Below are 26,307 nucleotides of genomic sequence, written 5' to 3' on the forward strand. Positions count from 1 at the left end.
CACTTAACAGTTGCACTTTGCACCATGTACCGGGTCGTCAGTGTAATCACCTATCAGCATTTTCACCTTCGTCTGAGCAACAGTTGTTTCCTACGAAGGAATTGTTAGACATTTATACTTTTATCACACATATATCAGAGTTCCCGAGTGGTTGAGTAAAAGACAGAGTGGGACTTCTGTATGTGAGCAATGCTCTGTGAGGCTGCTCTCGGCGAAGGGCCCACGCCGTACCAGGAAGTGAAGAGACTTGTTGGAAAAGAGCCGGCATTGTCTGGAGACAGACTGTTAATGCTGAGCAGCTCGGAGGTATAACGTGAAGCCCCGATGGTGTAATGTGTAGCATATTGTTTATTGTGTCCCGCCCTCAGTTCGTCAGCTGATGTCCTTTAAACAGAAAAAAAAAACAATTGTTTGAATATAAACAAGGTTCTTTTTGTCTTTCTGTTTCTCAATGGATCTACATGGCAAACAAAGCATTATGATCTATTAAAACACTTTTACATGATAAACATGATCATTTATTATCAAGCTATACGTATATACCTTGACTAAATCATCTATTGATCATTTGTATCATGTTAATGTATTAAAATGGATAATTCACATTAATACTTCTGGCATGTTCACACATAATCACCCAAATTGTTGCTAAAATAAATACATTATATAAAACAACTGTTAAGGTCTAACTGACTGCAACATAAGGTCTAACACACACACACACACACACACATACACACACACACACACACACACACACACACACACACACACACACACATACACACACACACAAACACACACACACACACACACACACACACACACACTGTTGTTGACAGTCTCAGAGAAACCAGAGGGGGGCATCACTTACCTAGAATTGCTCTCCTGGTGAACACTGAGCTTTTTTCCCCATTTTTTGTGGAACTTTCTCCACATGTGTTTTATAAGACCACAACTACTGTGCTCACACAGTGTGTGTGGTGTTTCTAAAAAAATAGCCACTTGTGGTTATGGTAACATTTGTACTGCCTGTGTGGTGTATTTGTGGTGTTGGTTCTGGTACTTTGGGGGCAAACAAACTGAGCAAGATTGAGAGGAGGATGAGTTCACCGCTTTTCATAGAACATTTCAGATTTCTTTATTTTTTCCGGTATTGTCACCATGAAAGTTAAATTTTCACCTGTGTTTGGTAGTTTGTTTTTTGATTCTTTGATGGATTCTCTTTATCCTCAAAGTTTGTTGAGGATGAAGAGAATCTTTTCTGTCAACATTTTTGAAGCAAGAGCTGCCAAATATTGCCGAAACATGAGACTTTCATATATCACCCACCCTAGACATTTTCCAAAATTTGTTGGTAACTTTATCAAGGTTGTTGTTTTTGTTTGTTTGTCTGCAGTAAGTCTGTTGCAAATCCAGACTCTGGTGAATTTAAATGTGTTTTCATCAGGGGACTGTTGGACACTGGCGGATGACCACATATTTGCCACAACATTTAAATATCTTAGTTTTTAACACAATACAACTGGGAAGAAAAACGTAAAGGACTAAGACATGATGAATGAGGGGATTGTTGGGCGTTGGCGGAGGTATGCACTCCACTGAGAATGCTTTAGGATTATTGATTGGGCAATTGATTCGTTTTTGTTTTATTTAATTGCAAACTATGTAAGAAAATATACCTTGATGTCAGCTTTAGATCACTTGATCTGGGCTAACTCCAGATGAGTAGAGCATCAGAGGATATTCATCTGTTTGCTGATTCCCTGGACCCGCCTACCTTCACCTCCCCTCCCCTCTCAGGACCCCCGGCGGTCCCCGGACCCCAGCTTTGGCATCCCCGGCTTTGAGCCGTCCCACTCTCTCCATGCTACTATTGTCTACCAGGAGAGCGGGCTATTTGCAAAATAAAGGTGTCCTCCTGCCTCGGCTTCAGCCTGATACATATACACGTGAGCGGAGCTGGTTTGTAAAGCGGAGCAGCGGGGAGAGGAGCGGGCTTTAGCGGCTCGATCAGCGGCAGTTCTCGCTGTGTTTTCCCCCTCACGGAGCCGCAGCTCTTTGGCGGTCGGATGTTGGGAGTCTTCGCCGAGCAGGGAGCGTTCAAGGCCGGCAGAGAAAGGAGCAGGGACGCGGAAGGAAGGAAGGAAGGAGAGGGCAGCGGCATTTTAATACCAAATCAGGACACATGTTGAGCTAACGGCCCCTCCACCTCCTCGTCCTCCTCCTCTTCCCCTCCTCCTCCTCCCGAATGCATTTGTTGCTTCAATCGCTTTCCCGTTTCTAATTACTGCGCGTTCAGGTTCAAACCAGCGGAGCTCCTCTCCTGGCCTCTGCGGGCTGCGAGGATCCCCTCACCGCTGCTGCTGCTGCGAGGACCATCATGGATCTCAGTAAGATTGTAAGTGCTCAACATTATTACAAAAATAACACACGCACACACACACACACACACACACACACACACATCGAGGGACTGCATGTGTGTTTGGAGGTGGGGGTGGTGTCCAGGAGCTCCAGTTGCGCGCACACACGCACACAGTTTGTGCGGACACATGAAAGTTGTGTTCAATGCAAGCAGAGACTTGTTGTGTGCAGCCAAAGAGAAGTTGAAGGTTTTATTTGTTGTTGGGGAGAAGAAGGTCTGAGCGGACATCCTCTCCTGCATGCTTTGCAAACCGGGTTCAGGAGCCTTAAATGGTGGGGGGTCCCACTGAAGGTTTAATATCCTCTTTCATTTAGTGGAAGATTCAGTGATCAAAGGTTTCTCTACAGCAGGGGCGGATCTAGGGTTTCTCTAAATCTGGGGCCACGCTTACTAAGAGGGGCCAATTCAATATCCATGTGATTCCTGGTTCAGTAAGGTGCAGATTTAAGGCTACATCCATACGGCAGCGTTTCCGTTTGAAAACAGTGTTTTCAATCCTTTAATCCCCATCCATACTAACATGCCTGAAAAGACACATCCTGGGACCACTCCCATACACCGGGCATGTGCCTTGCCTTGACCAATAACTTGTCTGTTAAGCAGTTGTATTATTGTAAAATGCAGAATTTGACTGCATAACAGCTGGTAGCAAAGAGGGGTCAAGGGGCAGACAGGGTCGGCAACACTTCTAATTGATTATCTATGTTGCGTTCTACAACGGTAGCCGAGGCTAATGCCGGTTAGTACCATCCGGTGATAGAGGCCCAACAAATCAGTGAAATCTCTGTTGTGACCAAAAATACCCGATCCAGAGGCGGCTGTGTGTGTCGACGTCTTCCCTTCCAAACATCTCGGTTTCTGCCGGTCCAGACTTAAATGTTCTCCATGCCCATCCTTCTTGGGATTATCAGACATCCCTAACCTACAGACATGTACAGCAAAACATGTGAAAAAGATAAAAGGAAAGGAGTAGATTCATAAACCAGTTTAAAATAGATATCTTAAAATTAGCTTTATAAAGAGTTGTTTTTCTTTTTTCCTCAAGGCTTTCTCCAGATATTTGGCTAATTTATATGTTTCATACATAAACAGCCAAGTCAGTCGTTGCACATCATCCATAAATACAAGATCAGTATTGTTTTCATCTTACAAAACAGAGCATCACACAGTTCATAGTAAGCAGGACAGTAGAAAACGTCTGAGATGTTTTTCTCTGTTGGCCACAGCTTTCTATCTTTTTGGCTCAGTGCGGAGCTGCAGGTTGGTGGATAAAGTTCAGCATCTTAAATGTGCCATGAATGTCAATTACAGGTTGTATCGATGTCAGTGGAGGACAAACCTAAAGGCACGGTGTCTCAATGTGTGACCATCACTGTGTTTATTCTTGTAATCTTGCAACATAAAGTTTCTGGCCAAGCGGTTCAGTCCTAAACACAGTCATGGTTGTGAAGTCACAGTGAAGTCGCAGTTTTACAAGAATAAAGTAGAAGTCTCAAGCTTTTTCTTTCCCTTTAAGTGGCCACAGTACCGTAATAGCAGTTTTGCTTCTGGGTGAAGGTTGTGGGTTTAAACTCTTCTTTAAACTGGATTGTCTTTATGAGCAGAGAAGAAGAAACGCTTGATAAACTGCAAAACATTTTACTAATCTGAAGTAGAACAACCATGTGTTATATCTCTTCACTGTTCTTGTACAATATATAAACAGTATATCGATTTATATTAGGCATTTGTTATATTGCTATTGATGAAAGTTAAATTGCGATAATTATTATTTACAGTGTTTATCGCCCAGCCCCCACTGGGTTACACATATTAAAGAGATCTGGAGTCTGCATCACAAGCAGATCAATACAAACTATTCAACAATGTTATTTTAACACATTTAAAGGTTAAACATTGAATTCTCCTGTGACTCGGAGTGCCCTGAATGATGTGTTGGAGGCTAACAGACTGGCTGAAGTGTCCAGCGTGCAGCAGGTGCACACAAGCCAAAGACACAAGACTGGCCTTTCACTGCCAACATGGATGGATGGGTGTAGTTTTAGCCCTTGTGTAGGTGTGGGGGAGGGTGTATGGGTGACATGAAAGCACACTCCAGAGCCCCCCTTTTTTTCTTCCTCCAAAGATCCCCATCAAAGGGATGGTCGGAGACATTTGTGGAGGAAATATAAGATGCAGGTCACATAGATGGTGTGAAGAAGAGGCACCAGATGCACAGTTTTGTTAGGAAACAGATAAATCCCTCTGTGGTCTGTGAAATACAACTCAGCTGCCCACATGAGGTCAGCTGGGCCATGCAAGCGCAGACAGAGGTGTACAGGGATGGAACTTGTCCTCCAGTTGGTCGTCATTTATTTGCTCTGCTGAAAAGGTAATTTCAAAGCTCTTGGTGTTAGTGGGAAATCTTTCGGCATTGTAGATTCAGCAGATCTCCCCAAGGCTGCTCTCCGTGGTTGAGCCGTCTGTCACCGTGTTTTGGCTGTTTTGGAACAGAGTGAGGCAGAGTGGTATGAAAACAAAGCTCGGAAGACTCTTCGCTAGGAAACTCTATTTTCCCACACTGCACAAAAGTTAGTGACGCATAAAAGAACTGGATTATAAACTTTATTTTTATGGCCCATTTTCTACAGGTTTACAGAGTTATTAACAGGCAGAAAAACAGAAGCTACCAGAGATGTTCTGATACCATTCACCAGGCCCCTTACCGATTCTGATACCTGGATTTTGCATATGCCGATGCAGAGTAGCGATCCTATACCAGTACATACAAAAAATATCAACCTACATATTCTAGCTGTGTGTTATTAACCCTATATAGGAGTGATGGCTGCTATCATTGTTTTATGGTCTGGCTCAGCTTAAACTCTTTGAAAAACAAATACATATAATGAAATACAACATCTTTTATTATCTAGTTTGACAGTTATAGACCAGAAATAAATAAATCAAGGAATATGCAACATGAACTCAGCAAGTTTGTCGGTTATGGTTCTTGCTTAATTTATTGTGTTGTGTGAACGCGGTTTCAAAAGTTTGCTGCTGCAGTTGGTCTGTTATTTTCCATCGCCTCATTTGTCTGATGGATCTTCAAATACTTTATGAAATTGCATGTGATGCATCTGGCAACACTAGTGCCACCCCTCTAAACCAAAATCGAACAGGCAGTACACGTCAATGTTTTACTTGAGGGACTTTCCAGCACGAAATATGGCCAATTTGTTCAAGTTGAATATTTGTTGGTTTTCCGTAATCCTCTTTTTGGACGGTTTTTGATTAGAAAATTCAATTCAGCCACTTATGAAATTTCACATCACATTTCTGAGTAATCTTACTGAAACTGAAAATAAACGTTATTTGGAACTTTAAACTAAAGTGCATTATAAACAAAATTATTATCCTCGTCATTTACTCTTAGTGTTATTTGTTCAGATGTGGATCAATAAAGACGGGTTTTTTCACCAATTCCATAAATCTCACAGCACTTCACAAGTTTTGCCTCTGTGACGTTAAGAAGTAAAGAGTGTTTGGAGTTTTCTTTACATTATCCATCATTAAATCCTACAGGAGAACACACACAGACCCTCATAAATACTGTGATTATGTGTGGTGTGTGTGTTTGTGTTTGTGTTTGTGTTTGAGGCTGTAGCTTTTATAATGCATCATCATGACATCCCTGGTCATACAGGAAGCCGAGGCTCCTTCACATAAGGCTGCAGAAAGGACACTTTTTAGGAGAGGTGTGTGTGTGTGTGTGTGTGTGTGTGTGTGTGTGTGTGTGTGTGTGTGTGTGTGTGTGTGTGTGTGTGTGTGTGTGTGTGTGTGTGTGTGTGTGTGTGTGTGTGTGTGTGTGTGTGTGTGTGTGTGTGTGTGTGTGTGTGTGTGTGTGTGTGTGTGTGTGTGTGTCTTCAACCAGCTGTTGCCCTCCACCTATTCCCACAGGAAGAACAGAAGCCGAGTGCTTTGAGATCACTCACTCCAAATATCCTGAACCTCCGTGTTTTAATGGGCCCTTCAGAGACTGTGTCATCCCGCTGAGTCTATCTGCTTCACCAAATGCCCTGTTATTCAGAAGACAAGCAGCGGGTTACAGACTAAAAGGCTTGAATGTCACTGACAAATAATTCTAGACCATCGGCTTTCAGGCTGTTGATTATGATTACAGTTATAAATGCCGTCTCACCGTCACGTATGAGCAGAATTATCATCAATTGCAATGCATATTCTTTTCAGAACAATATGCAGACTGCCTCAGTTCCCTCCGGTGAAGCCTCCATAACGTGACCTTTTTGAGTTTGTAATTTTCGCTCTTCCACTCGGGTCTTTCCCTTTTGAGTGCATTGAATTACACAGGAAAAAGAGCCTAAAATACTTCTAAAAAAAGACCATCTTTTCCAGTCAGGCTCGTTCTCAAGAGGTGTGGAGTGACTGGTCTGTGAGAGCGGATGTTCATGTCAGATGCAAAAGCTCCTTAAACAAGCAACACACAGTCCTCTTTGCACAGGAGTGACCTTTTGATTTGGGTGGAGTTACTTTTGGAAAATGTTAGGGCTCAAAATGTCTTTCAATTTATAATCTGATTTAAAAAAAATAGAAGAATTCCTGTCCTTTCATGCTGTTGTATCATGTTGTGAGGGAGGGTGTTTATTTGTTTTAAATGCCCTCTGGAAAAGTCCATTTTTGGTTGTGCATATTGAACAGTCAGGGGAGTTGTGTTATTTTCAGTCAAATGTATTTGGAGTTTGTGAAACATATTATTATATTATTAGTTAGCACATTTGCTAACTAGTTGGGGAAATACATTGTGAGAAACAATAATCCCATCATTTGACCTTTTCAGTGTAACTCCACCACAGCTCAGTGGAGCATTATAGTATCTTTTCGGCCCATTGTTTTGGTTTTACTTACTGTAGCTTTGCTGGTGTTACAAAGTCACTGTAGAGTACCTGGTCAACGAGTTCACCAATTGACATCTAGCGCGCCAGATCTATCCCTCAGGAGATGGTAGAGACCAAAACAGAGCTCAAAGTGTGAATATTGGACTTACAGAAATTTGAATAATTGCTAAGATTGCTCCATTTTATGGAAACAATTTGCCTTGTTCAGTTAAGTGCAGGTTTACAAACGACAATAGTCAGATAATAAGATGCATAGTGAACCACAATGGTACTCGGACATCGCCTCCCTCCGCTAAGGCAAACACCCGATTTCGCAATGTTAAAGAAAGTGAAATGAAGTTATTAGATCTGCCTGGCTAATCATAACCACTCCAAAAGTGAATGGGTATTTCCCTGGCTCATTCTTCACCCCTCCACCAAGTTTCAAGAAAATCATTGCAGTGTTTTTCCGAGATCCTGCAAACACAAAGACAAACAAACTCAATGTCGGAGCTAACAAGAGTGAATGGTAGAGTTGGATCACTTTTAGTTTTACATCCCAACAATAGTTTGGATAATCTTTTGTTTCAATAACAATACTCGATGTATATTAATCTGACTTTTTTCCCCAGGTCTCTGTCGAGTAATTTTTTTCCCATAACTGATGGACAGAGCTTGGGAAAATACAACATGAGTTGTTTTGAAGCATAGGTTTTTCTTAAAGGACACCTGGAAGCATCTGGCAGGAAATAGGAGAACTATGAAAGAATGAGAAGCTTGGCCTGACTGACTGTCTGGGTTGACAGAGCAAGGTTTTTAGATGAAGAGGGGCGGGTGTTGGAGCTGGGCATTTTTCAACAGGCAGGAAATGGCCAGTGCAGGGTGTGCCAAGACAGGAAGCCTGACTGAGTGTCTCTACCCACCCCACCACCACCAACAACAGCACCAACACTGTCTCCACCCCCAGTGCTTCAGCCACAATGACCAGGCCTCCACTGCTGCACCTCAGCATTACAGTGCTGCTGCATTCACAAACAGGCATGTTTCCTGTTTTCATTCCTCCCTCCATCCTCTCGCTGTTTACTCCACCCTTCGTACAGCACGGTGGATCGACAAGTCTAAGCAGTAGCCCTGTTGCCCCCCCCCCCCGTTATTTGGCAACGGAACCACTGTTGAGTTCAACTGAAATCTCAAGGCAAACTGTGAAAGGTTCTTGGTTTGGATTATTCTATTCAGGGATGGAGCCCGATAGGTGTGTGAGGTGCAATCACCAACACACTTCACAATCTTAAAGTGCAAGATGGACAGCAACATCAGATAATTAATGTATTGGATATGGCATGAGATGGCATGATGATATCAATGGTTAGCTCTTTTACCAGAAGGTTACTGGTTTAAATTCCAGTTGTGTCCCAGACTTTTTCAGATAATAACCAGTAACAAAAAAAGATCTATTGTCTATTGTATTCTTTCCTAAAATGACTTGGGTCAGATAATCCTAGAACTGTAATTTAGATCTACCACAGATTTGATTGATCACTCCACTCCTTCACTAAATCATTAGGGTCACACAAGGATACCTCCTCCGTCTCTTTAACCACGAGAATAGTTCAATCCAGGGAGAACAAGTGTTTCTGAATTCACTCTCTCCCTCTTTCATTTCGCTCTGGTTCGGAGGTTTTCCACTGTCACCTTCTCAGATCGAACGACCACTGGCTGAGGGTTTGTGCCACAGCAAAGACGGAAATATCCAGAAGCCAGTCTTTGCTCTCCTCATGTCATGGAGCGACCATGATGCGATGACATGCGTGTATCTTTAGGACTTACATGATATTGCCAAGGCATGTGATTCCCATTCCACAAATCGGTCACGGGAGTCACTGACTAGGTTTACATGGACACCAGTAATCTGACTATTGACCTTTTTCTGAATAAGAATGAGTTTTGACTTTCTGCCTGGATGGAGAAAATGTTACGGACCATAGCAGGACCATGCATCAGCTTGTTATAGTTTGAGTATGCGGTGGCAAGAGCGAGCAAGAAGAAGCGCTGCACAGTGCACACACCTTAGAAGTTAGAGATCTCTTTTGGTTCATGATGAAACTGTGGCAGGACAAAATTCAAATACAGCGGGCTGCCACAGTTGATGGTTAATGTGCAACACTGCCATACTAGCTTCCATCCTTTAAGGTGTTTTCTTTCTAGTTTAGCAAAAGTTTCAAATCCTAATTATTTTCTCATAGTTTTTACACTTGAACCCAAGACATGGGTCATCGAGTAGTTGGGAACTAATGTACATATCGATGTCTGTGAGAACTCCAATAGGACATTAAAAGGCCATTATGAGGTATACCTATGCAAACATGTATTTATGATGTGACTAAGGGCATAATACTCCACTGGTAGTATTTTGATGATGGCTTATTCTGAGAATGACCTTATTTGGGTTAAGATGATCAGAACGTTTGCATGTCAGTGTCTTATCCGGACTATTGTCTCCATCGCGTTAATATCAGAACATCGTTGTCCATGTAAGCGTGTCCTCTGAGAAGCGAGGCAGAGGAGAGGGAAGTGAGCCAGTGGGTGAAGGCTGTCTCACTTAGGAGGCAGACGATGCTTCTTCTCTCCCTGTGCCCGACGCCGGCCCTTCAGTGGACACAGCCAGGCTACGATCAGCATATCAATGCTCCCCTTTCCACAGAGCGGCCGATTGGGGCTTGCCAGGCCTGACTTAACATGCTTTCAACACTATCAATAACACTTTGTTCAAAAGCAAAGCTGCAGGGGGTGGAAAAAGATGTTCCTGTAAATACCAAGATACAAAGAGGAGTTTTGTGTTGGTTATAGTATTGATTGGTTATTTATGATTACTGAGTAGTTTAAAAAGAGGGAAGGGTGAACAGGGCATAGATCTCAGAGGACACAGTGACACAGGTTTCTGTTGAAGTCTAAGGAGGAGTCTTACCTCTACTTTTTATCTCCATCATCACTCACTTCTCAACTCTGATTCAACTTCATTTCACTTCATCATCTGGTGTGGCGTGGCCGCACTACAAGAAGCTAATGGGTTGTTGATGCCAGCGTGTCACCTCAGTTAATGCCAGTGCTCGGCAGCTGGCAGTTCTTATTCAACCCAAACACAAAGTACAAAGTCTCACTGTGGCCTAACTGGGTCATCCTCATGTGGGAACCAGTCACACTGGGCGTTTCTCAATCATCTCTTCAGTTGTGTGGACGTAAGACACAAACACGATAAAGTTTTATTTTCATGAAATTAACGTCTTGCATCAGCCGATACTAAAAATCTAAACAAGCCTTGTGATATTTAAACTCCTGTGACCCTTGTACCGATGACAACATGAGATAATGTCAGCATTTGTTGTTACGACACATTAACAAATAGGACAGTGACAGGAAGTGACACAAAAGGCACTTCCTCCAGATGTGAACAGACTGTAAAAATGATTACTGAGGTTGATTTTACATTTTTTTTCTCAAAGTTGAAAAGAAAACAATTATTTTGGTAAAGATACGTAATACTTATACTGAGAGACTCGAACTGTAGTTGTATGTGCTACCAATGGAAATGGAGCGTAAATAATGAAAAGATTGAAGTCACATTTTTGTGCTAAATACATCATGATAAATGTAGAAAAATGTCTTCTAAACAACTATAAATGAAAAAATGTACTTTAAATGAGATTTAACAATAAGATATTCAGTTTATTTGGTTTATTTAAACATCATATATCTCAAATCACAGCCTAAACGAAATTGTTATGTAAGTCAATGTAATGATACAATTAATGAAATTGTGTTGTAAAGGAAAGAGATACAGAAAGTGCACATTAAATAATAAAAGTAAAGTGAATATCTCTCTCTGTCTCCCAGCTGTTCAAAAGTCCTCTGGAATTATCTGAACTTCCTTCTGTTTATTTTCTATACAGGCAGTTTGAAATACAGTCATTAGCTCATTGATGATCTTGATTTTATGATTATTGAGCTTGGCAAGAGGTCTGTGATTTCACAATAAATTTCAAACTGAGATCAACATCTACACACACTCTTGTCCTTTTCAATGCATCCTGCACTGTAACAGTGTTCATGTAGAGATAAGACTGTAAGGAGTACTGCAGAGGCCCGACAGGAATTTCCCCGGGAATGAAAACTTGGTCCAATTATCAGTCCACTCACTTGTGATTTGTGCTGACGAGCCCAGAGCCAAGTTTATTCACGGGGAGGAAATAACTTCTTGGAAAGCAGATGCTCAGATTTTAACCCGGGGACCTTTTGCTTTCTGCTCTCGGTCAGAGGAAACAGACTCGTTTCAGGTCACTGCTGCAAAGTGAGGACAGAACAGTGTGAACCCCGCTGTGTTTGACCTTTACAGTACTGACGCACACACACACACACACTCACGGCTAAGGTTGTACAGTTGATCCAACAGGACAGGTGCTGGCCTCGTAGCTCCCAAACTTGTGTGTAGCCAATTCTGTGCCAGTTAAATCTGCCGCCGTCTTTTACGACACGTTGTGGCGTCTCCTCCTCGTGTTCGGCAGCGTTACACGCGTAAGCACAGATGGGTTTGACGATAGGGAGTTCAGAGTCTGAGATGTGGAAACAGCAGCCAGCTCCACATTCCTCCTGCTCCTCACACTCCCTCAGCTCTGGTGAATTACCTCAACTGAATTTCTCTCTTAAGTTAGATGTTTTTTGTATAAAGACAAAACTTGGTCGATTGTTTCTATCTAATCCCATATTTGCTTTGAGCTTTAAGCTTTTATTCTCGAGGGATTTTCCTACATGTTCGGCTTCAACATAGTCTGTGACACTATGTAGCCTATTTGTTTGTTTGCTCTAAGGACACCGCAGACGTTGCCTTTACTTATAATTTTAGCACTCTGTTGCCTCCTCCCTCCATTCCTTCTCGTCTTCCTCCTCTTCCTCTTCCTCCTCCTCCTGACGGTGAACTTCCAGTCCTGACAGCTCACATACTGGAAGAGGAGGAGCCGACTCGGGACATCTGTGGGAAGTGAGATTATGAAACAGGCCTCCCGTCCTCTGCTGACCTCACGCTCACAGTTCATGATACCGTGCAGGAAAATATAAGACAAAATGCATGTTTGTTTTTAAGTGTTGTTATCAATTTAAGTCTGGTTTTTCAGGCTCAGTTTCTGAGTTTAGAGGTGTGTGATAATCATGATAATAATCATGGTGTGATTTTCCTCTGGTGTGATATGATTTGTCAGCCAGCTGTTATAGAAACACCATCTGAATTGGCTTGATATGTGAAACAATGGAAATCTGGAAATGAATGCAGGAACACAGTGTTCATAAGTATTTAATAATGCTGCCGTCCTAACATGTCCTTGATAGGACACAAAGAAAAAGTTGAATACCAACGACTGTGATGATTCTCCGACTTTTCCAAAACTGAGATCAACCGTTTTGGTTTGGAGAAAAACCTCTTGGCATCTATTGCATGGACTAACGTAACATTAGGTACAGACTGGTTGTCCCCAGAGGACATCCAGATCTTTAGTGATCCCTTAATCTCCACTGCTTTTACACATCAAAGTATGTTTACAGATATCAAGATAAATTAGCTAAAGTTATGTCGCTATGGCTCAGGAGGTAAAGACGAGACACTGAATCCCCATGTGATTGAATGTGACTCACAGTTCAAAGCATTTGATTGGTCTATAAGACCATTTACCTTTCATAAGACTTAACTACTTATTTTACTAAAAATAGCCAAATGAAAATCATCTCTTACCCGTGGTAAGAAATAAGGGAATTCACCAGACAAAACCACAACACATAACGCAACCCTAACGCTGAGCTCTGATCATTTACCTTTTTTCCATGACTGTATCATTGTCTTTCCCTCTTCCTCTCTCATTTGAACTGGTGGCTGTATTGCGCAGGTGGGACATGTAAAGAGAGATGTGATGGCACACACGTCTCAGACAGCTGTTTGCCTCTGAGGCTGTCGAGCTCCTAAAAAGCAGCTCAGGCCTCTCAGGCGCTGCCTTGAATACCAAGTCTGTAGAAAAATGGGTCAATCACCCTTTACTAAAAAAACTGCTGCTTCTCATTCCCCAGGTGGTTCTACGCTGTGTGTGTGTGTGTGTGTGTGTGTGTGTGTGTGTGTGTGTGTGTGTGTGTGTGTGTGTGTGTGTGTGTGTGTGTGTGTGTGTGTGTGTGTGTGTGTGTGTGTGTGTGTGTGTGTGTGTGTGTGTGTGTGTGTGTGTGTGTGTGTGTGTGCATGCGTTCTTGTCTGTGTTCAAGTGGAACACTTAATACTTGAATAAAAATTCTGCAATCGATGAGAAAAAAAAGCTGGTTGCTGATTTGTGTTGACTGTTTCTCTCTTCTCCTCTTCTCTTCACAGGCTGTCAGCATCAATAAGGCCATCAACACACAGGAGGTCGCTGTCAAAGAGAAACATGCCAGGAATATCCTCTTGTTTTGTGTGTGTGTGTGTGTGTGTGTGTGTGTGTGTGTGTGTGTGTGCGTGTGCGTGCGTGCGTGTGAGAGAGAGAGTGTGTGTGGTTGTGCGTTTCCAATGTGGCTGCAGGGTTATGTTAGTGCAAGTTCAAAACAACAAACTTGTTGTAACCCCATCTTCTCCACGTGCCTCCGCTGCAGAGCTAATTTAGTCATGTGTGGAACAGACAGCTTTTGTGAGTTATAAAATTCTAGAAATGGAGTTATTAAACTTATATTAAAGGTTCATTGCGTAAGATTTAGGTGAAAGGGATCTTTTGGCAGAAATTTTATATAAGATATTCCTATTTGTTTTCACTAGTTTGTTTCATCTAAATTGTACAAATTGTTTTTTTCTTTAAATTAAAATGAACCCTTTATATTTAAATACTTTATATATACTTTTGGAGAGGGTCCTCTTTACGGAGGCCCTCATGTTTTTACAGTAGCCCAGAATCGACAAACTAGCCGCTAGGGGGAAATCAAGATGATTTGGCTACACAGAAAAGTTCGAGGCACTAAAAAAGTAAAAAATCGATTTTATGTAATATCGGTCACAATCCAGATTATCACCACAGAACAATGTCGTGCACTTTAACCCTTTGATCCTTGACTGCCGCTCTCACCCTGCATCTTGGGGACCCATCATGAAAAAGGCGCCCACACATTCTGGGCAGCCATCAACCGGCTCCCTCTCTCCAGCAACGCGGTGCTCTGCTGGAAGTTCTGCCACGTCTTCCACAAGCTGCTGCGAGACGGACATCCAAACGTACGTAACGACGGCACGACAGCAAAACCAGAAAACAGAATCATCATGTGGGATCTATTTTGTTTTTCTAATTCTTCTCCCCTGCTCTCCGTGTCTGCTGACGTCCCTGCAGGTGATTAAGGACTCCATGAGGAACAAGGCTGATTTAACAGATATGAGCAGGATGTGGGTAAGAACACGCAGATTCTTATATTCATCTAGTCACATCGCAGCGTGAAGCCTGAGGAATACGACCTTCTGCCTCTCCGCTGGTGGAACATTCAATCAAGTGGGCTGTTTTTAATAATATTACCTGTCCTGCTCACTGATATTCATCTCAACCCCCGCCCCTGTATGAGTAATATTCTTAAATCATCTACCTCAGTGATGATCAAAGCTATAATCACCTCCTGTTTTTCAGTAAACCTGTTACTTTTAGTCAGAGCCTGAGAGCATTTTTTTTTTTTATACACAGAGCTAAAGTACATTGACTATTACACCGCTAGAAATAGAGAAGTGCTTTTCTAAATTGAGCGATCACTCAGCTCATGGATTATATTTACTGGTGTGATTAGCAGCAGCGACTCGGGCGCAGGCCTCTATGCTCCTTTTTTTTCATGATTGAATTTTTGCTGATGTCAAGAGGCAGGAGGATACAGGAAGTGGGGTCCCTGTGACCGGGGCTACAGCCTCTCTTTCCTGTGTGAAAGAAAAAAAAGAGGAAGTGAGAAGCAATTGGACGTATATTTGGGGATGTTCCACTTGGTTCACACTCTCAGATTGTTTCCACACTGTATCTATCGCCTGTGCAGCAAGAGAGTGTTCCTTGGCTGCGTATAGCCAATCCCTCTCTCCGGTGCAAGGGAGAAGGAATTACATTTTCTGGCTTTGATCACGTCTCTCCTCATCTTTCTCTTAACATTTCTCTGTTGCCCCTCTCCTCTCCTCCCCCCAGGGTCACTTGAGCGAAGGCTACGGGAAGCTCTGCAGCATCTACCTCAAACTGCTCATCACCAAAATGGAGTTTCACATCAAAGTGAGTCGTCGGCCCAGCTTATAAAACCCAGCGCCAGTCTCCCTCCCTCGCCACTCATTATCTTTGTCTCAGACGCTCCTTTTAGTGCCAGCATGTCTCTTTTGATGGCGGGTTCATAGAGAATTCTGGCTTTTACACTAATGGCCTCTTAAGAATCTGTAATATGGCCTTTTTATGAGACAGCTGAGCACGGTGGCTCTGGGACCAGTGTTGATGCGATCACAGGACGATGTGGTTAGTTGTTGCTGAAAGCTGGAGGGTAATTCTTACCCCGAGGGCGAGGGTAGGGCACAACTGGAGAATCTCACAAGGGAAATGAGACACATGTGGAGCATTAACCCTCTGATCTACTTACATTTCACATGTCTGTTGTTTGCCGAATTTCTTGCCATATATTCTTACGTATTACCATCCAGTTTGAGCCGTAGAATCTGTGCATCAAAGAAAACACCTCCTGAGCTCAAAGGGACAGAAATAATACAAACTCTTACATCACACACTTCATAAGGGTCAGTTTATCCACAATCGGCTTCTGTCGTCTGTCGTATACATTATCTTTAAACCTGCAAAGAAATCTAAAAAGAGCACCTACCTCCGCCAACAGTACATTTTATGAAATCACATTTAAATTCACAAGATCCAGATTTATATTTACACATACAACAAATTGCATCAAGGTCATCGAGATGCATGAATTATAAACCATAAACCATGTTTGTTGACGGCTTTAAAAACCCCTAAACAATCCACTGTCTTCTGCCTGTACAGAGAAGTAGCTGTAGAGCTGAGCTGTGTGTGAAATGATGTTAAAGCCTCCTCTCCCTTTCAGAACCCTCGCTTCCCTGGCAACCTGCAGATGTCCAACAGGCAGCTGGACGAGGCGGGAGAGAACGACGTGAACAACTTGTGAGTGTGGCGAGCTGCTGCTTTAGTCATTGTTAAGGAGAATGGGACAGAAGGTGACTCAGACAGTGACAACACAGGAAGGAACTCTGTATGGTTGTGAAGCAAATGTTTAGAGAAAGACTTTAGTTTAGAGATTTTTATAAAACTTCAATCTGCCTGAGCTGTTCTGATGTTCACCAACAAGAAACAGGAGGAACTCATCTGAGATTTAAAAATAAAAAAACTGCATTAACTAGACATGTTTGTTTGTGTATTTGTATTTATATTTTTGTGATGACCATTGTGAGCCTAGACCTTACAGAGTGAGGACATTTTCAGAAAGTGAGGACATTTTGCCTGGTCCTCATTGTCTGTCCCACTTTCAAAAGGCGGTTTGAGGGGGAAGACATGCTTTTAGGGTTGGGTTCAGGTGTTAGATTGGGTTAAGGTTAGGTTTAGGTTAGGCATTTAGTTTTGTTGGTCAAGGTAAGGGAATGCATTATGCCAATGAGTGTCCTCATTAAGTTCAACTAATGTCCTCTGAGGTCATTGATACACCACTGTGTTTGTGTATGTGTGTTTTACTAATGGCATCATAAAAGTGTAATCTCTCTGTCTCTCCCTAGCTTTCAGTTGACCGTAGAGATGTTTGACTACCTGGAGTGTGAGCTCAACCTCTTCCTCAGTGGTAAGTTAGTCATCTCTGTGGCAGACCAGTGACGATGTACACACACACACACACACACACACACACACACACACACACACACACACACACACACACACACACACACACACACACATGTTCGCACCATTGACAGACCGGCAGCCACAGTCTGAGGTGCTCCGCAGAAAGACAAACACTGTGACAGACGGATGTGGACTGATGTTATCATCAGTGCCATCACAGCTCCTCCTCGTCTGAGTGCTGCGAGCCTGTGAGTGGTCACACACTGTCCTCTCCCCTGTTGTTGTCTGGGTGAGTCATCCCGGGTTAATTTCTCTTAAAGTACGCCTGAAGCTAAAAATAGACGGCTAGGATGTGACCCAGGAGCTCCGAAGAAAAGCTGTAAATGGTGCACACCCCCCTTATTAAAGGAAGGGGGCAGGAAATTTCATTGTGGACTCTATTTGTCATGCCCTTTCATTCTACCTCCTAATGAGGATATTATCTCTCCCTCCTCCTCCTTCTTTCCTCTTTCTAGAGAAATAAAGATACTAACCAAAGTTATATCTCTGCTTTTGTGTTCAGGACAAAATAAGCAACTTTAGTCCATGTATCCCGAGTTTAATATTTTCTATGACTAACCCCATTTCACAATTTCATAGCCCCCAAAAAATCCACTGCACATGGGTGTGTTAAATCACACCCTTCTCAAGGCTGCTGTCAGCTTCCTCCCCCGGTCTGGAGTATTTTAAAAGCATCACGTCATCTGAGAGTAAAGATTCCAGGCCTGAGGTGTGACTGTGTGTCCATGTGTGTGTGTCTGTGTGTGTTAAGCTGTGCAGGAAACCACACCTCTGCAGCGCACACACAGGCTCTGGCTCTGGAGATGCTGTGAGGCAGCAAAGCAGGGAAATGAAAGCGGGGTGTAACGATGGAGGCTGAGTCGCTAACAAGCGCGTTAGTGTTTCACTTTGCGGCTCCATTTTTTTCTGCCTACACATAAACATGCCTTTTGAGCTTTGTGTTGCTTTCACATACTTCATTAGTGAGGTCTAGTGGCCCGATGCAGAGAAGTGATCAGAGAGCAAAGCAGCACAAGCTGATTGATTGATGATAAAGTTGGGATTGATGAGCCTCATGCAAGTATTTGTCTTTGACCTCATTCAGACCTGGTCTTAACACCTGTCCTGAGTGATCCAGTCACATGTGGCCACAGCCTGGGCCATATATATTGGACCGCTTCTCAACTAACGTCCTCTGACCCACTTTAGTTTCACAATTAGTCAAATGCATTTTTTACGCAAACACAAACACACTGCCATTGGACACATCTCTATACTCAGAGTGGATAGAACTTTGAACTGTCCACTTGTGATTGGATGATGGATCTCTCAGGATGGATGTTAACACCAGGTGTGAACAGGGCCTTTGTGTTCACATCAATAATCCCTGGTATGTGTGGGAGTACGGCAGCTCCTGCTGTGTTTAAAACTGTATCTCACACAAGTCGGTATGTGTAGATAAAGATCATGTGAATACATCTATTGATCTGACCTGTGTGTTTGTGTGTGTCTCTCTCTCTCTCTCCTGTCCCAGTGTTCAGCTCTCTTGACATGTCCCGGTCGGTGTCGGTGACGGCAGCAGGTCAGTGTCGCCTGGCTCCCCTCATCCAAGTCATCCTGGACTCCAGCCACCTGTATGACTACACCGTGAAGCTGCTGTTTAAGCTGCACTCTTGTGAGTCTCTAACACACACGCACATACACACACACACACACACATACACATTGGTCGGGGCTGGAAACATGGCCGGAGGCATCATTTTGTTGGGTTGTTCCTCTTGTGAACATAATATCTCAAGAACGTCTTTCTTTAAATTAGGTTAAAACCATTAGTTTGACTCAAGGATGAACTAATATGATTTATTAGGTAGTTGAATTAGCTTTATCTTTGACATATTCATGTATAAATACCACAATATATATATACAGTTTGCAGGGCTTAGGACTAATGTGCTTGTGTTTGTGTTCACCTCCAGGCCTTCCAGCAGACACTCTCCAGGGCCACAGAGATCGCTTCCAGGAGCAGTTTAAAAAGTAAGACGTTCACACACACACACACACACACACCCACACACACACACACACACACACACAAACAGTCAGTCACAGCACTGTGCTCTCTGACCGAGTGTGACCCAGCAGTCTGAGCTCTTAGCACCATGTTCAATGAATTTTCAATGTTAAACTTCTTCTCTCCTCTCTCTCTCTCTCTCTCTCTCTGTTCCAGGTTAAAGAGTCTGTTCTATCGCTCCAGTAACTTGCAGTATTTCAAGAGGCTGATTCAGATCCCACAGTTGCCTGAGGTGAGGACAGCCGTCATTTATTCTCATATTAACCTCACCTAAGCCCAGAGTCGACCCATGACAGAAACATTATGTCAGGTTTCTGTTTTACGATTGAAATCATTTCTTAACAACATGCTCTGATGATTTTTCTTTAAACACAGGTCATTTACAAACACTTCATTCTTCATTGGAGCTCAGCAGTCCTTTAATCTAATTCAAATTTGCCAACAGTTTCTTATTATGTCTGTTCTTTTCATACACACTCTTTTATCCATCCTCTGTTTCACTGACGGGCTATCACAGAATGTGTTTCAATGATAAAAATGTAAATGAGAAACAAGACTTCACACACTGTTCACACGCTGGGCTAAACTTACTCACATTTATGTGTGGGTGTAACTCATATCCACTTCCCACTAGAAGTGATCTAGCGATGACAAAGACATTTATTATAAATCATTGACCTGCATGATCCTGACTCTTAATATTCAAATGACCATTTTTTAAAACATGTTTTAGTGCCTTGTATTCATCTTTATGAATGAAATAACAGTCAAATTAGCTTTTAATGCTTTTATCTTTCTTTAGCATCTCATCACTTTTATAGGCTTTATGTCATTGAATGAGAAAAAGCAGTACAACAATCTCAGAGGTCAAAATGTATAATAAGAACAAGTTTACAATCAGAACAAGGGTAGTTAATAGTGTGAACAGCAGTTAAATGGACACTGAGCATTTGAACAACATATCAGTATACATGTCTATGTTTGCTGATATGAAAACTCATATTTTACCGAGTAGAAATAACAGAAAAGATGTATATTTATTTATAGTTATTTATATAAAAGTTTATTGTTAAACTGTAAATTATCAGGTCTATTACATGTCTTGGTTATGAGGGTTAGATACTGACATCTTGGGATTTATTGCCAATTTGTTTTTAAGTATATATCGCCTATATGTCGTTAATATATTCTAATATCAGTATCAGCATCAACCCTCCAAAAAGGGTTACGGTTAGGGTTAGTCTGTCGATTTTCAGTTTTAATCCCTATCAAACATATACAGCATATATTGACATAATTTACATCTTAATCGGAAAAGTTAATACAACAGCTTTTTTTTTGTTCACACTGATGACAAACAAGGGACATTTTTGCACATTTCTCGCTCCACTGTGGTCAATGCTTCAATGGATACAGTAAAACATTTGATAATATATACTGATCAGACTTGTGCCTTGTGATCCTTATAGAACCCTCCCAACTTCCTGCGCGCGTCAGCTCTGTCGGAGCACATCAGCCCCGTGGTCGTGATCCCCGCTGAGTCCTCATCCCCCGAGTCGGAGCACATGGTGGAGACGGACGACCTGGTGGACACAGATGTCCCCTCACTGCCGGTAACTACACAAGACGAGTGTCCCTGAATGGTGCCATCTTTGACGCTGTGCATCGCTTCTGAAAGTGTCCTCGTCTTACGGAGTGCGTTGCTGTGATCGATCATCAAAAATATATTCTCTCCTGAAATTCCCTGAATAAAAACATCAGCTTTAGACACAAACAGGGAAAGAGGATGAGATAAATCAGGGAATAACCTGCTTCTCTGAAACTCCCACATGAAACCACTTATTTCTTAGATTACTGGTAAAACTACTCTAAACATCTGGTTTATATTTTGATCGCATGTCATCGTTTATTATATTGACTTCCAAAGAGTTGTATTTTGAAGCGCAAAAATGCAGCAAATACTTTAGTCTTCTTATGATATTGGATATAATAATGTTATAATGAGATCCATGTTGGATCCACCATCCAGCTGCAGAACACCCCGGATACCAGACTGAGCAGGAGCAGTTTTGGTCTAATGGATATTAAATGTTTTTTTAGCTGTAAATCCAAACTAGTCCTGCTCTATAGAACTATGGTCGATTTAAGTTAATGACTATGTTTCCTACAAACTGCATAATCAAAGTATGTAAATCAATACCCAAATTTAGGTATTGATCGCCCCCCAAAAATCTGTACCAGTGTGATTTTTATGACTATATTTAATCAGATTTTCATATGTTTTCTTTTAACATTCTTATTTTAAACCTTCAGGTTGCCGTGGAGACAAAGTTTGACGACCTGTTTGGCACCTCGGCGGCCAGTGACCCGTTCAACTTCAACAGTCAGAACGGGATGCGCAAAGACGACAAGTAAGTCTCTCCACAACATAATTTCAAGATTGATCTTTTTTATAAAGATTATTTAACTGCTATGGTGATATGTGAATCTGCAAGAAGCAAAACAACTTAATAAAGTATTTCACTATATGTAATTAGTAAAGAAAACTATAACAAAATGTCCCATCTCCACAAAAACATGTAAATGCCTGGTTCATAATCAGACTCTGGTTACTCAGTACCTCGGTTACAAAGCCCCAAATGCTATTGAATTTATTATCACTTAAATCATTAGCTTCCCTGTACTCGACCTCTTCAACCCAAATTGAAACCAACACTCCCTCATATATGATCTTAACGTTACATCTTTGTGAATTTTAAATTGGGCAAAGGACCAATTTTAGGCGTCTTTGTGGAAAATATTCAGACTGAGGACCATTTAGTTCGTATTATGTCATGTGCACACTCTCAAAACATATACACATAAGGAATATCTAAAGAACATTTATCTTCTCTAAGTATGAATGTACAGCAGAGATATCTGTACATGTTTTATTTGATCATATTAACTGTAAAAACCTGTTAAAAGTTAATAAAGAATATGAGCCAAAATAAAACCGATGATGGCTGTCACCATTGATAATACAGTTCTTCGATTCAGCTGTTTCTTTATGTGTTGGATAAATCGTGATATGTTGTCTGTGTCCATCAGAGATCGCCTGATTGAACAGTTGACGAGGGAGATCCAGGCCCTCAAAGACGAGCTGGAGTCTTTCAGAGTGGAGGTGAAGATTTGAAGATTCCAGTTCCTTTTTTACACCTTGTTGCAAATCCCAAAACATCACACAGACCCTGCAGAAGTGAATCATCTTAACTTCTCCCTCTCTTTCCTTTTCGCCTCCAGAGCGGTCGGTTGTGTCAGGTGCTGAGGGGGCGTGTCAGCGAGCTGGAGGCGGAGCTGGCCGAGCAGAGCCACCTGAGGCTGCAGGCTATGGGGGAGTGCGAGTTCCTAAAGGCCGAGCTGGACGACCTGAGGCGGGTCAGAGAGGACACGGAGAAGGAGCAGCGAAGCCTGACGGAGATAGAGAGTAAATATCTTGTCGTTAACTAATCTCTGACTGGTGCTATATTACAGAGGAGCGTGTTCCACCATAGACCCTTATACAGAGCAGGGACATTATTTCAATATCTTTGAACAAACAAGCAATTCTAACATGCATGGTTTTATATTTTAGACCCTTATTGTGTTTATCTTGGATATATGGAGCAAAAAATTGCTAAGGTGCTGAAAAGTGTTGACAGTAGATATTAAAAAGTTGTGGCAAACATGGTTGCTAATCTTACTGTAGTGAGGAAAGCCCACTTTGGAAAGGTATATGTGTTTTATCATGTGCTTGAACACACTAAGAACAGACATAATCCAAATACATTTCTGTGCAACTAAAATATCAAATCAATAGAGAAATTCTCTCATCAAAATAAGACCAGGAAAGGTAGGAAGGTACCTAAAGATCTAATATTTGTCACACAAAAAACTAAATCAGCAATTTCCTCACATGCTGAAATCATTCACTGTATGATGATGATGATGAAGATGATGCTGATGCTTCCTCAGCAGATAATCGTGTTTGTCTCTGTCTCAACAGAAAAAGCTCAGGCCAACGAGCAACGCTACACCAAGCTGAAGGAGAAGTACACAGAGCTGGTTCAGAGTCATGCAGACCTGTTGAGGAAGGTGAGAAAGATACCTGACTCACACCTGATTAATAAAACATTGAGCTTCCAAGTTAGAGTAAAGGAGACATACTCATATTCAGGTTCATCATTTCTAATTTAAGTCCTTGCTTGAAATGTTCACATGCTGTAATATTCAGGCAAGAAATCACTTTCCTCACACATCGCTGCAGCTCCTCTTTTCAGCCTCTGTCTGAAACACATGATTTTGGCTCCCGTCTCTTTAACATAGACCAGTGTGCTGTGATTGACAAGCTGGTCATCTCTGTTGTGATTGGCAACTGCCTCCAGTGCGTTCTGGAAATATCTGCATCTGCTTTCCTGGCTTCTCGGGCGCGTGTCAATTTAGCCTCTAGGCGTTAATAATGTGACAATGCATTAGAAGAATCAGTCGGACTACTGATGAGAAACAGGAACTTTTAAACTTTGCAGAAGTAGTAAATAAAACAATAGAAGATGTGAAAAAGCATAATATGTCTCCTTTAATTGCTCTCTTTTTAGACCACCAGATTTATGATAATTTCTCTGTGTGTCTGTGTAGAACGCAGAGGTGACCCGGCAGATGACGGTGGCTCAGATGGCACAGGATGAGGTGGAGGTGGTGAGGAGAGAGATGCAGGAGAATGTGAAAGCAGCTCAGGAGTCTGCAGACAGACAGGTGAGGAGGAGAAGAAAGTCCTTATCACTGACAAACATAAAAAATGATTTACCCCTTTTGCAGCCAAATGATTTGTGTCTGACAAAGATGTGGAGATGAACTCAAACCTGGTTATTTAAGGGTGCATGTATACAGAGGTCTGATGGTGAGGAGAATAGGAAGGTACAGATTAGCTTTGTGGGCCCCCCCTGTGCAGTCTTCTGAAAAGTCCTGTGTTCTTATTATCCGTGCTGAAATGTTTTAAATCCGTGTTTTCAACCTGAGCTGACGGGATCTATCTGAAGTGACATCTCCACGTGTCTTTGCTCAGGAGAGGGACCAGCTGGAGCAGCTCCAGGAGCTCCAGAGAGAGCTGGTGTCCAGCCGCACGGAGCTGGACTCCCTGAAGACCACCATGGTTTCTTCACAACAGGTTACTCCCTCTCACATTTCTTACTCGAGAAAGACTACACCCACTCTACTAGGTTTTCTTTTTAAAACGTGTTGGGACATTTACGCCTGCGGTCCACACTTCTCTGCCATGAGCGCCTCAAAGTGTTGTTACACTGTGGAACCCGTTTTAGTTTAAAACTCTAGCTGTTCATAGTATTTTCTGAAGCTAAGTCTACATCTGCTAACTAAACTCTTTGAAAAGTTACCAAACTAATTTTCAATATTCTGTCCCACTAAAAGAAACTGAAATGAAATGCTGTACCTTGGACCTGTATAATCCTAATGGATTACAGTCTGAATAGAATCTAATAACAGGATAGCACTCGTTTCCTAGTCATCAGTTACCTGATGATCTCATTTTAAAGCATTAGTCACCACATGAATCAGTCGAACCTGGGATCTGTTTTCAGGATCATTTTTATGACTTCTTTTACATGAGAGTGTGGTTCAAGAGGTAAAGTGGGTCGTCCACTAACCAGAAGGTTGGTGCTTCAATCCCTGGCTCCTTCAGTCTGCCTACCAGAGTCCTTGACTAGATACTGGTGTCTTAAAGAAGAAAGTGCTGCACATAGTAGCACTGTGTACGTCTGAATGGGTGAATTTGACCTTAAAATGCTGCTAGTGGTCTATAAAAGAAAAGCTCAATATAAATACAGTTCATTTACCATAACTGAGGAAAGCTAGACACAAGTAATATAATAACATCTGTATCCAGGGTCAGACTTTTAAAACATAGATTTGAACAGATCCTGGATCTTGACTGTGATGGTTAACCACACCCGAGCGTCTTTCAGCGAGTGCAGGCTGCAAGCTGAAACATTCCACCACACTCAAACAACATTTTCCAATTTCAGTCACACAACTGTTTTTGTGCATGTTTTTATCTTCAAACTATCATCCATCCCATCACGCCCTCCATTTCTCTTTTTCTCTTAGGCTAAGGATTTATTTTATGCATCAATGAGAAGTTATAAAAAAAATTATGAGGCCTGTATTTTCCTCGCTCACACTCACTGATTGATTGTGAACATAGACTGTATATAAGAAGTATGAAGTTGTTGTTTACTAGCAGAAAATAATACAAACAAGGAACAACATTGGTGAAAAATAAGATCAGGGACACTAAGTGTTAACATATTTTGCCGTCAATTTCTGGAGGTGGACTGGTGTCTGATAAGAACCAATCTTGCAGGTGATCATCATTGCGTCATCATTGAACAATATATATTTTTTAAATGTAGTGTGGATATAGCCTTAGTTTGGTACAAGTAACATCAGTTAACATGGAGGAGGCATGATTTATGACATACTGCAGCCAACCACCAGGGGGCGACCCAGGGTCTTTGGCTTCATGTTTGGGGAGCTGTGACGTCTCCATCTTCATATTCAGTCTGTGATTGTGACTGCCTTTGTCCCTCCCTTTTCCCTCCGTGCACAGTTCCCTCTCCTCTCTCTCTATTTTCTCATCAACTCTGTCACTTTTCCTGTCCTCCTCCATCTCTCTGAATCTCAATACCTCATTTTTCACACAAACCAGCCCAAGCTCTATCGCTCCTGTCTCCAGTGTCCAGCTCTCACCAGCTCCTGTCTCTTAAAAAAAACAACTTCCTTAACAATTCTCTTTTCTCCTTTTATCTCTCTGCTTCTCTCCCCCCCGTCTGTGTGGGACCTGCTGGCGTCCAGGCTGTAAGTCTCTCACCTGTTCTTCACGCACACACCTCATGACCTGACTCTGCTTACAACACGATGATCGTAAACAGTCTGAATATTTCATTTCACAAACCTCGAGCGCACAGAATGTGAAGCAACCTCACTCTGTTTGTCGTAACTAACGATTGCTGCTTC

The 26,307-nt window shown here is 42.1% G+C and overlaps 1 protein-coding gene and 1 long non-coding RNA gene across 2 annotated transcripts in view; one reads left to right on the forward strand and one right to left on the reverse strand.

The window, feature by feature from the left end:
- hip1 (huntingtin interacting protein 1) overlaps positions 1-26,307 on the forward strand; it is a 41,290-nt gene that overhangs the window by 5,563 nt on the left and 9,420 nt on the right. Inside the window, exons 2-17 of the mRNA XM_053422333.1 lie at positions 13,697-13,760; positions 14,418-14,560; positions 14,673-14,729; positions 15,495-15,575; positions 16,405-16,481; positions 17,087-17,148; positions 18,724-18,864; positions 19,166-19,223; positions 19,417-19,492; positions 20,730-20,873; positions 21,574-21,671; positions 22,351-22,423; positions 22,543-22,726; positions 23,285-23,373; positions 23,914-24,030; positions 24,341-24,442. Coding sequence (XP_053278308.1) covers positions 13,697-13,760; positions 14,418-14,560; positions 14,673-14,729; positions 15,495-15,575; positions 16,405-16,481; positions 17,087-17,148; positions 18,724-18,864; positions 19,166-19,223; positions 19,417-19,492; positions 20,730-20,873; positions 21,574-21,671; positions 22,351-22,423; positions 22,543-22,726; positions 23,285-23,373; positions 23,914-24,030; positions 24,341-24,442 — 1,566 coding nt within the window. The remainder of the gene's footprint in view (positions 1-13,696; positions 13,761-14,417; positions 14,561-14,672; positions 14,730-15,494; positions 15,576-16,404; positions 16,482-17,086; positions 17,149-18,723; positions 18,865-19,165; positions 19,224-19,416; positions 19,493-20,729; positions 20,874-21,573; positions 21,672-22,350; positions 22,424-22,542; positions 22,727-23,284; positions 23,374-23,913; positions 24,031-24,340; positions 24,443-26,307) is intronic.
- On the reverse strand, positions 6,319-10,404 carry LOC128439858 (uncharacterized). The gene is made up of 2 exons (XR_008338456.1): positions 10,268-10,404; positions 6,319-6,486 (listed from the first exon to the last, which is right to left on the reverse strand). It is a non-coding gene; the product is annotated as an uncharacterized LOC128439858 (long non-coding RNA).

The sequence above is a fragment of the Pleuronectes platessa genome, chromosome 5 (assembly GCF_947347685.1).
Source record: "Pleuronectes platessa chromosome 5, fPlePla1.1, whole genome shotgun sequence".
In the NCBI taxonomy this organism is placed as follows: Eukaryota; Metazoa; Chordata; class Actinopteri; order Pleuronectiformes; family Pleuronectidae; genus Pleuronectes; species Pleuronectes platessa.